The 12,248-nt window shown below is 38.8% G+C and overlaps 1 protein-coding gene across 1 annotated transcript in view; it reads right to left on the minus strand.

Annotated features, from left to right (window-relative positions):
- Window positions 1–10,476, minus strand: part of GABRR3 (gamma-aminobutyric acid type A receptor subunit rho3) — a 30,337-nt gene extending 19,861 nt beyond the window's left edge. The window contains exons 1-2 of the mRNA XM_068425406.1: window positions 10,231–10,476; window positions 2,903–3,015 (exon numbers count right to left, since the gene is read on the minus strand). Coding sequence (XP_068281507.1) covers window positions 2,903–3,015; window positions 10,231–10,358 — 241 coding nt within the window. The 5' untranslated portion in view covers window positions 10,359–10,476. The remainder of the gene's footprint in view (window positions 1–2,902; window positions 3,016–10,230) is intronic.
- Between the last annotated feature and the right edge of the window lie 1,772 nt (window positions 10,477–12,248).

The raw sequence follows: 12,248 nt of genomic DNA on the forward strand, positions 1-12,248 counted from the left end.
TTAATAAATGGACAATGTCAGGACTAAATTTTAAAATCAGCAGAGTCAAATTCTGATTGTTCAGCTGGAATGGCATTGCAGTCAAAAGAAGAATGCCAAAATACACTCACATAAATGACAGCAGAGTTGCATCCATTTGGTCAAAAAAAGGATCTCTTAACTCCACAGAGCAATGATACACTTTCATGAGAAAGCAACCAGTCATGTGAGCAAAGTCACAGTTATTTCCAGTAACACTGCAGCTGGTAGCATCAGTATCCAACAGTTCTACATTCATTTCCGTCAGTTTTTTTCTTGTGCATGTTTGCTCAGTTTACAAATCAAATTCAGCATGTGCTGTCTCTTTTTTTCCTTTGTTACTTTATCATAAATACTAAAAACCCTGGATCCTGTAGTCTGCCTCATTTACTTTGCATGTATGGGGCTAAATGAAATCAAACAAGACAGATTTAGGTTTAAGAATTCCTTGAACTGAGGGATCTCCAGCAGGTTCAAAACAGCACGAATTTTCCAGATGCTTTTTCTCCCAAACTGGTGCAAAGGATGATTGGCCTTCTCAGGGAAAGGGGCACAATGGAGTTAGATTAACAAAATCTGTCATTCCAACTCCCTTACATACCCAGAAAATCACAGTGGGGTATAGGAGAGGGCAAAAAATTGTCCCTCTTCTAAAGGTAAAGAATGATTTTAAAATAGTTGTTTTTCACCTAGCTAATCTGACTCGGTTCTTTTCTCTCCCATCAGCATTGTGAATTGATGCATTGTGTGCTGAGCTGAATAAATCATGCACTGTGGCATGTGACAGATACAAACCCTTCATCAGTCACAGTATTGAAATGCTTCATTAGATTTGATAAAAACAAACCCAAAATTTCACCTGCTTTAAATACATAAAGCCACAATGTGGTAAGTCTTTATGCAGTTCAGGGCTATGTTATGACTGCCGTGGCAATGACTGTAGCAATGGTATCTCTAATTTCATCTTCTCCTCTAGTTAAGTTTCCTTCTGCTGCACACTTAATGATCAGCGTTCTTCAGAGAAACCCATACTCTGTCTCTGCTGTCATACAATAATTCTGGATATGTTATTCAGATTCATGTTTTGGTTGGTGAGTTTTGTCCTCTGATGAGGTCACACTTGTGTACTAACTCTCTGCTGCTGCCTTATTAACCTGCCTCTTGGAAAAAACAAACCATTCTTTACTATTGTAACATCACTGAAATCAATGGTAATATAGGAACAATGGAGTAGAAATTTAGGATCGACATTCATTTTGCTGAGACTTTTTTCGCTATGTGCTGTAAAAATGTTAGTGGATCTACGTTGTAGTCTTAGAGAGATTCACACATAAATATTCCACATATTAAAAGAGTTCTGAAAATTTAGAAGTGTGTGAACTATTGGATGTGACTGAAAAAAGTGCCTCCCATGCCACTATGGCACGTGGATGACATAAGAGAAGCAAAGCTGATGCACTCTTTTGCTGAAAGCTATTTCTGAAAGACAGGAGTACAGCTGAAATCATACCCATGGCAATGTGATTATTGAGAGGCCTGTGCAATGAAGTCAGTGGAAAAACTACAGCTGGCTTCAATAGGAATTGAACGGACTATGACTAGTCATCTGAAAATAAAAGGACAAGGGAAAAAAGCCTGATACAGATTTGCTGGGTGTCAAAAAATCCTCACTGTCTGTGGAAAATTACAACTGCCAGATCACAGGGTATATTCTGAAAGCTGCTTTTATGTACATCGTAAGTATCGCTTTCTGGGATGATGCAGTGATAAAGTACATCCTAAACTGTTGTTTGCTTTCATGGAAATGCTACTTCTTTTCTGAGATGACACTCTCAAAAATTTAAATTCCTTGTGTGGCAAAGCAGGTGGTAAGAAGATGTCCAGACTAACAGATATTAGACTAGGTAGGTATTAGGCAAGAGGTATCCTAACTTTTGTTGTCAAGAAAGAGATGTATCTCAACTATTGCTCAAAATTAGGCAAGATTGTTGCTCTCTGACAAGACAGAATTTCTAGGGTAATAAGAAACACTTTCACATTCTCCCAGTGCATCCAGAGAGGCTTTTCTTAACCCAGGTCTCCCTCCTGGCATGCTGGCCAGGCCCCAGATCCCAGCAGCTGGTGTCAACAAGAATAGCTCCACAGACTTCAGCTACCCTCTGAGATTTATGTTTGTTTACACAGTTGATTATTGGTCCTCATATATTTTATTTTGGCTTCATAATCTGGAGAAGTTCAGTCTATTTTCATGAATCATGAACACAGAACTGGTGACGCAAAGGCTCAGACAAAGCTTATTAGTGGGGCAGCTTTCTCATTTTACCTTTCATGAAGGAGAGTCAAAATTGAATCCAAACTGTGAACATCGCATTGAATACTTCCTTTATCCACATGCAATTTAGTTAAATGAAGAAATAATCATCATAGTGCCCAACAACACAGAAACAACATAGTAATAAACTGAAGGCCTGAGGGTAGTTTTTTAATTTTGTACAGAGCAAACAGATTTAGGAATTGATGGTTCATTTCAATCCCTCAAAACAAATTTGATAACTAAGTAATTTGCTAATTGCTATGCAGTTTACAGGGATACCTTAATCACTGTGCTGAAAGAATCCTATTCTAATAATATTTTTTAAAACTAATTCTGAAAAGGAGACAATTTGAACAGTTTCTCCTATTGATATGCTAAACACAAAAAAGTCCCTTGCCTTCAAGTATTTCTGGATTTCTTCTTTCTTTATTTCCTGGAGCACAATGAAAGAGGTGAGCTGCAATTAAGTCTGTCATTCAATTTTAAGTGACACTGCTGGACAGAGTTTAAGTAAACTTCCAGAGAGAGGATAAACTATTAACCAGCACAGTGCAGGCACATGCTGCTTACCTCCAAATCCAGGTCTCAGTGCGAAGTCATGGTCCTCTATGCGAAGAAGCTGCTCATATTTAAGTGGCCGTAATTTGGTGCTGTCAAGTTTCCTCATTTTAATTTCTCGTCTGCTATGTTAAAAAAAATGTAAGAAACTTTATTTTTTTTTTCTACCTGACATTCAGAGTGCTAGTTAAATGAAGCAGGGACCCAAGAATCTTGGACAGTTGTATCTGGTATGATAAGGGAAAAAACCATGATAATAAAGTTGGAGAAAGATATATTGGAAAAGGTAGGGAAATCAGGTATGAAGGTGCCCAGGTCCATGAGGAACACCACTTATATACAAAAAGTCCCAGGAAGAACATCTAGCTCTTCTTCCGTTCCCCTCAGAGATTGTATCTGTCATTATATGAGAGATTATAGCTGTTTGAAAAAACGTTATTATTCACATAACCACTTTCAACTCAGACTTGGAAATAACATTGTGTATCCATGGTTTTAAACCACTTCATACATTATCCATATTACAGAGACAATTATATTTTCTTTTATTATAAATCTTTTTATAAATCTTTATTATAAACCTAGCTCAAATGAGTCAATAATTTTTCGGAAGGACTGAGAAACTGATGGTCCTGGATCCAGGGACTTGTTTTTTGAGATACTCTTAAACATCATTCGGATTTGGCCAGGTTACTTGTTAGCTCATCCCTTTATTTGCTGCTCAGACGTGCAGCATTTCTTTGCATCAAGAGCCCTGTCTCCGCATTTTTCTCCATGCCCCACATATCTGAGTCTCTGCGTAGCACCAAGGCAACACAGATGGACCTGTACTCTAAGCAGGACGCCATGAATTTTGTACTTCTTTCTGGTGACTGCTGCTAGCTTTCTTCCCTTCACAGAACGTACTGCACAACACCCCAAACTCCACTGGGAAATTCACATGCCTAAGAATGGATTTGAGCTCTCCGGACAGAAATCTCATGTGCTGGGCCTGCATTCAAAACGAACAGCAGATGCCCATCACAATGCAGACTCCTTTTCCATTTTTCTTATAAACAGAAGCCATGGCACAGGCAACAGAGGGGTCTAGTACATACCCATATCACAAAGGTATTGGGTTAAAACACAGACAAGGTCTACAGCCAGATCTGGCAACTGGGTGGCACAGCCTTTAGAAAGAATCCATTATTTGGTTCTGCTACAAGGAAAATGCTACGATGCATCTTTCAGTTTCCACTCCTTGTTGTGTGTCCTGCTTCAAGTGGCTGACCCCAAGTAATAACAGAACTAGCCATAGCTTAGCTGGAGAATTATGCCTAGCTTTGGGCCCTCATTTCAGGAAAGTCATGGGAAGGTTATAAGAACCTGCGTAAATTAATTTAAAGGAAGAAGACTGAGGAAACACATCACAGTCTTCAGAACACAAATGAGCTTTTACAGGGCCCTTTGCTCTGTGTCCACTCCCCAGTACGATAAGCAGTGGCAACAAGGGAGATGTGTGGTATACATTAGGAAAACCTTTCTCATGGTGAGAAGAGTGAAACCTGTGAACATATTGCTTGGGCAGGTTTTGAGACTCCTTTCACTTCGGCTATTTAAGAATAAGTTAGACATATATTTGTAGGAATGACTGAAATACAGCTGCTTTGCCACAGGCAAGGAACTCTCCCTAGACATAATTTCTTTCACGCCTTCTGTGATTCTCTGGGACTTTGCTGCCAGCAACTCTAATTATTACTTTAGACTGAATGATAGAAATCTGTTCCGAAGATTTGCCCTGTAGTCAAACACTGCTTAAGGTCAGGTATGGAATACCTTAGGATAAGGTATGCACCTGTATTTACTTTTTTTTTTCTCTCCTTTCCCCCCTTTTTTCTTAATAATGAAGCCCAAGAAATTACTTTAAAAATGCTATATGTTACAGGAATGCTGAGGTGGCTTCTAGGCTATTTAGAACTGTTGGGCTTGGACAAATTAATTTACCTGAGTATTCTTGAATGTCTCTGGCAGTGTTGTCTGAACCAAATTATCAGTGCAATCAGAGCACTCATCAGGCATTTCAAATATTGACTTTAGTTTTCTAAGTATGAAAATTACTTGGATGCTAAAATGAAACCCCGTGCTTCAGAGAATGAAAATCACCACAGAGCAAGCCTGTATCAGAGTGGAATGGGCAGTAGAACTGAACATCTGCAATGCTCTGCAATAGGTATACAAGGAAATTCTGCTGCTTGGGAACCAGTATAAGAGAAAATGATGAATTATGTTTGGAATGCCATGGCATAGCTAATACATTTTGGAAGCATTAGGTTATTTGTCATCAGATGTGCCAAGGAAAATACGTGTTTGATGCTTCAATAATTTCACTGGAAGAAGCAGGCTAAAACTATGATACATCTATTACAATTTCTTACTAGAAGCAAGTATGTGACTGAGGAAGACTTACCCTAGTCATAAGAAGCAAAATGTAAGCTACCAGGGCAGGATTTTTTTTCTTAATGAGCCACTGAGAAGATATGTTATAGGATTTTGATATTCCTTCTGTTTTCCTGGATGAGGACAAAATAAACAGAATGCTGGCTATGTGAAAAGCACCTTTTGTGCCCACTTGAACAGCCTCTGCAAGCTGATGTTCTGTATACAAATGGTGGAGTAACTATAATTATTTCTAGCTGCTATCAAAAGTGGTTGTTCAAGCTAGGCAAGATCTTGCAGGGGTCAGAATAGCACTTTCATTACAAACATGCCGCATCTTTTCTTCAATACTTTCCTTTGGCAGAATATTTTTTTTATGGTAAAGGAAAATAGGCTTACATGCAGAGATATCTACTCATGGTGCTTGGAATTAATTTCATGGACACTGGTAACATTGCATGTGTAAAGGTACCAAAACTTAGAAAAATTCCATAAAATTTTCTAAAACAATTAAAAAATAATACACTTCTGCTTTACATTTTTTCTCCTCAACTGCTTCCCCCACCCAAGACTAAGAAGTGTTTCCAGCATATATTCCTTTAACATCAGCATCTGGACTCCAGATGTTGCTTCTTGGCTAAGAGTTACAGTATTAAATTGTTCTCACTGCAGCATTAAAGTTATTTAACTGATGACTCAAAGGGTATTGCATGTATTTGTTTACTCTCAAGAAATCCTGGACCCATATCTAACTATTGATCAGCACCACAGCATTGTGAAATCATCGGCAGATTTTTTCTTGAGCTCTCCTTCCCATGGCACCAATTCCATTAAAAAGCAGAAGAGACAGATCTAACTAGCCTAGGTCTCAGAAAAACTTCCCAAGGTCAGTCAAGATATACTTCTCATTCTCACAGAAGCACAGCAAAGACACAGATTCTATTTTAGTGGCTGGCACCCTGGTATCTTTATCATGCAGCTTTGGCCAGCGCACCATAATCTAGGAGTCTAAATGCAGTCAATGATTTTGTACATTCATTGTATGGCATATGTCAGTCTGTGGTGTTTGAGAGGAAAAGCCCATATGCACCTAAGGAAAGGAAATCTCTCTTTATCTGCCTGGGGTAGTAGTAATAAAGGGAACTTTGACAGATGGCTTGGTATTGCCATAGATCTGGGCAATGATAAATATGAGTTTGCCAGTCTCAGTGAAGCACATGCTCAAGAAACTCCTATTTCCAGTTATAATAGCTCTGCTTTACACAGCTGTATTCCAGGCAACATTTACCATTTCATTTGCATAATGTAAATCTTTAATTAAATTCCAACAGAGGTCATAAAAAGCACTTGAAGTGTTTCAGATCACACAGGGAAGACACCCCTGCTGGTACTTATATAGGAAGTTAATGGAAGCACTAGCTTTTTGGATGAAAAAAGTGAGGTATACTCTTTGGACTCTTCACTACCCAATACTGTTATATGGACTTATGGCTCGATGCCTTGCTAGCTGACAGAGCTCTCAAAGGGCAGTTAGTCACTGCCTACAAAACCAAAGCAACAATTCAGGATTCTTTAACAATGGACAAATATGTGGCAGGCTTTTAAAGACAAATGTAGCTGCTCCTACCTAACCTTGACTACCTAATATTGAGAGAAAGATCAAAGGGCTGCTCAAGGGTAGTTGGATCCTTTTTCATTAAAGCGTTTAACCACATGATGCCATCAGTGTAGTTCCATAACCAGTGGTGTTCATGGGAGTGATGTGGTTAGTAACCCATCTGGTTGTCTTTAACTTACCAGGTTATCAAAAGTTTACACTAGTTCAAGGAGAAATTGGACAAGTTCATGGGAAAAAAATCCAGTGAAGATCACTAGATCTGCATAAATTACATTCAACACAGGACGTCTCTGAGGGAAATCTGGTGACTGGATATGGAGGGGAGTACTAGGCGGAAATATAAGTTTGCCCTGTCATTATTCTTTCAAACTTGTGCTTACAGCCTCTGTTGGAAACAGGTCACTATAGTACATGGACCTTTGGTAAGATCCTGTGTGGCTGTTTTTCTGTTTTAATGCCCTGCATAACTAATGATAAGGTGAGTCCTTGGTAGGAGACTGGAGGAAGGCTGGAGCACCTCTGGGTATTCAGAAAGACATAAACACATTTCCAGCATCAGCCTCATCACAATAGATTGTGAAAAATCTGAAATTCATGTCTTGGGAAGGATAGTTGGGAGAGGTTTTTTGTTTTCGGTTACACTAATTTAGTATCCAAGATACCACACTTCCTTTATTGCTGCAGTATGGGGGTAGTGGGGAAAAAAATTCTCATCACATTCAAAATGAAACTAGGTAAGTTTATGAAAAGAATACTATGAAGGACCCTTTTATGAAAAGAATACCGTGAAGGACCCTAGATTTAATGGCCATAATCTTCTTTCCAGTGCAATGTCCCTGAGATACTCTAGCTACTACCAAATGAAAGGTACACAAAAAGTAGGAGTTACAGAAATCTTATTCCCAGAAGAGTCTGTGGAGTTACACAGCAGTGTGACCTGTGAAACTTTTAATTTATCAAATTTTGAAATGCAGATAAATGTAAGCATTAAAATTGCACAGTTCTCTCTCACACAGAAATGCATTTCCAAGTGTTCAGTAACATCAGCAACATGTACTGTCAAAAAGCCTAATAGTTTGACAGTCCAATGTTTTGTTCTTTGCTGTAGGAAATGGACTATGAGAATAATCTTTCTCATGTACTTTTGGTTAATGCTTTAAAATCTTCTTTACAAGAGTATGCAGACAAATAGCTTCGGAGGGAGAATTGGGTTACTCTATTAAAACAGTGGAACTTGTAGGTTAAGTAACATTTTCACAAGGGATTCTTTTTAAAAGGCCACCCATTTAACCAAGGCCATCTGTCAGCTGTGTCCCTAATAACCCTAGTGCTGGCTGAAAGGTTTTTCCCCAGAAAGAAAAAGAGGCTGGTGGAAAGTCAAACCCTGCTGCAATGTACTGGAGGATAACGCTGCCTTTAGAAACAAAACCAGAGACTCAAAGAAAGAGAAATTAAACATATTTGGATTCTTTCCACAGAAAAGCTGATTTGCAGCTGTTAGGCTTTGGGATCTTCTGTGGCTCAGATTCTGCAGTCTTCTTCCCAGTTCCAAATCACTAGGGCCTAGGAAGATATGGAAGGCCAAAGCATTGCCTTGTGTAAAGAAAACTGCTACACCAGTCAGCATCAGCCAAGAATGTGGTCCTGCCTGTCTCACAGGACCTGTGAAGATAGAGAGGACAGTGTGCTAGTAGTGTTACTGCTGTCCTGTGGCAAGAGGTCAGCAAGGATGTCCAGCAGGATGCCACAAAATATGCTGTCTCCTAGCACCATGCTCTTCTCCTGCTTTGTGAATTTTTAAGCCAGTGATGGAGCAACTCCTCTCAGCTATTGCAGAACAGGATAAAGGCAAACAACAGTAGCGTGTTTCCCTTTTACCACTTACAAAAGTGTATCAGCTGAGCTTAAAACAGACCTACCTTACCACTACAGCAACAGAAGATATTTTATTCTGTTTCCATTTGAGTCTTAACTGCTTCCTGAGATTAGCAAAGCAATAGACTAAACCTTATTTTGATATTAGGTCTACTTCTGTTTATTTTGTTTTATTATTACAAATAATTGTGCAATAGCACCCACTCCAAAACTGTCAGTGAGTTCAAAACAGTCTGCTGAATAGCCATTCTTTTCATGAGCTTTTGGATTAGACCAAACTTGAACCTATGACCTTGAGTTGAAATCCAGAAGTACTGAGGTATATAGCATCTCCAAGCACCTCCATTGTGTCACTGGGATGTGTTCTGTTGCCTTGCATTGCTTAAATGCAATTTTGTCAAGACACGTAGGGATCCAGAGATATGTCACTGCTGGATTATCACATAAGCAGCTATACAGAAGATAAACAGCTTGTACACCTGCTTCAAAGCATGTAACTTTAAAAACAGCTTAAACACATCAGAGGAGTCTAATTATGTTACTTTTCCTCAATATGTGATATTGTATGAATAAACTATGAGCTCCCCTGCCCATTTTAATAAGGTCAAGTACACAGAAAAATGTAACAGTTGTATCCCTTCTTCTTCCTTACATAGAGATACTTATTACAATTTCTCCTACCTCCTAGCAAAGAGAGATTTTGCTTGGATTATCACTGGCAGTCATTGGTCTGTTTACATACTATTGGATTAATCTGGAAACACATTCAGAGGCCTCACATAGCAGATGTGAAATTGCATTTGTGGGGAAAAGCACTAACACTTTGCACAGAAACTTACATGTAAAACCTTTATATCATTATTAGTTTTAAACCAGCTACTTGATTGGAAGGACTAGGAACGGACACAATCATCTTCAATGTCTAAAAGCATAAGTATATTCTAGAAAGAGAACACACTGTGTCATCACTACAATTAAGGTACAATTCACCTCATTTAGTGCCATAAAAATGTTTTCTGTATCTTGGTAGTGTAGCTGCTCTGCTGTTTAGGTAATGGAAGTCACTTTATAACATTGGCATAGAACTTTGGAAGGCATTTCTGCTTTTTGTAATGGGAGTGAGAGGGCAAGAATACTTGGTACATCAAAATAGTCTGGTATCACACAAGTTAAAAGAGCTGTGTGTGGGTGTGAGTGTGTATGTACATGCATATATATGAAGCATTCCTGAAATCACAATATGAAATGTCTGGTTATGAAAAATTAATTAATAGTTCACCATTTCTGTTTCGGGAACACCCTGTCAATACTATGCATACTATAAATTCAGAAACTGGCAAAACAGGACAGTGAACAAAAAGGGTGCATTGAAAGGTTGCTGACAGCATGAAGTTTATCAGATGAACACAGACAGAGAGAGTATATTGCTTACCTGTTATGCTTTCTTAAGAATGAGAATTGTTGCCGATGACGAAGATGGTGATGCTGACTTTGAGAACTGTGTAGCACTGCTGTCGGCCACAGGCAGCTGAGGAACAGAAGTTTCATGACCAGGACCATCTCTTCCAAAAGAGAAATGCACCTGATCAGCCAATCCACCTTGCTGACTTTTTATTTTTAGTGTTTAGAAACAGCATAGCATACAAAAGATGCATGTGAAGCAAGACATCACTGAAGACAGAAGAAAGGGGCATCCCAGTTCTGATGTCCTCGCTGAGTTCCCCTCATACTTTGGCAAATCATAAGAATTCCTTCAGCTCTACATCCCTGCGGCATCTGCTGTCAAATCAGAAGCACCTTGCTTTTAGACTTGCAGTAGATGCAGCAATTTGTTTGGCCAGGCTGCAGTCTGATCCATTGCTTCCACTCTTTCAGCATAGGCGCATATTTGAATTCTCCATCACCCGCTCAGCAACCTCTTCAACATAGCCTGTGCAGGCAAAGTGATGTCAAACATTTAATCCCCCTTAAATCCCAAACAAAACCATACAAAAATCTGCTTTAATGACAAAGGTCTCTAAATTAATCTTGCTTTCTATATATGTGTGTATCTGCTCAAAATAATTTTCTGTACAGATCAAGCTCTTTCATTAACTGGCTACATTGTACTATCTTCCCAATGATTAACATCATTTCTGTTTCTGTGCTCCGCAGTAGCAGGCATTTTGTCTGTAGACAGAGAACTACTTTTGGACAGCATAATATCATGGAACAAGTCCAAACTAAAAAAGAAGTCTTGTTTCAATATTCCCCAATAACATTTGGAAATACCAACAATCTTTTTTTTTCTTTTTTTTTTCTTTTTTTTTTCTTTTTCTAAGCTCTGCAGCTATCATCTATTTAATTTACCCTAAATTTACAAGGTATGTGCATGGCTACGATCCAGTATCCTTCCACCACCCCTAATTTTATCTTTATCTCATTTAGCCTGCCCTGCCTGTTCAATAGCAGATTGAATTGCTAAACACTTTATTAACAAAATGTTGCTTAAGCAATAACTTGAGCATGCCTGCTTCTACTATGAAAGGTGATAAAATTCCTTGTGGGCTTAAAACTGGGAAATACTGGACACAGCTTCTTAGCCAACATAGTCAAATTCAAGCCATTAGCCTCTTCAAGCCATTAGCAAGTTCAGTACTTATCAAAATCAACAGCACATGTTTATTTTTCTTTGTCTAGAAAATAAAAGATATGAGATTGAAAGTCAGGGAAATGGAAATATCCAACCCCTATCTAACAGATGTAGAAGTAACTCAGGTCTCACAGCAGTAGGCTTCTTCCTAAGTAAGACAAAAAGATGAATGAAAGCAAACCTGACCCTGTGTCTGCTGAGACTGTTAACACCCAAGCATATTGGGATAATAATTCTGTAATGTGGACATCTGTCTCCTCAGAAGTTCCCTGAGATTCCCAACTAACTTCATTTGAGCTAAGAAATAATTCTCAGATGAGAATGATTTCCAAGAGGAGGTTACCAAAGGACAGCTAATTCCCACTGTTTTTTCCATTTGGGGTTGAACAGCTATCTGCCTGTGACTTAAAAAATAAAATAAACAAATCCCTTCCCAACCATCCATAAAACTTTAACAGCATTAGATTGAATTTAGTGGCCTAGATCAAAGGCTTTCAGCCCTATTACCCATCTCATTCTACATTGTTCATAGTTTAATCCTTTCCTGTTCGGCAAACTTACAGAAGATCGTTTGCAGCCTGACCCAGGGAGAGTCAGATAGCACTTCCAGCATCTCTGGTGTGTTCCCAGGGTGGAGTTTCTGGAGAAGGTAAACACAAGCTGTAGTTAATAAGACGTTTAACAGCTTCCATCAATTTGCACTATCATTTGTGTGGAAAAGGGAAAATAAATAATAACTCCAAGGAGAATTTATTCCAGGTAGAGATGATACTTGTTCCTGAGCCAGTCTGGTTGTCTAGTCTCATCCAGCCTACATG

This window comes from Nyctibius grandis, chromosome 2 (assembly GCF_013368605.1).
Source record: "Nyctibius grandis isolate bNycGra1 chromosome 2, bNycGra1.pri, whole genome shotgun sequence".
NCBI lineage: Eukaryota > Metazoa > Chordata > Aves > Nyctibiiformes > Nyctibiidae > Nyctibius > Nyctibius grandis.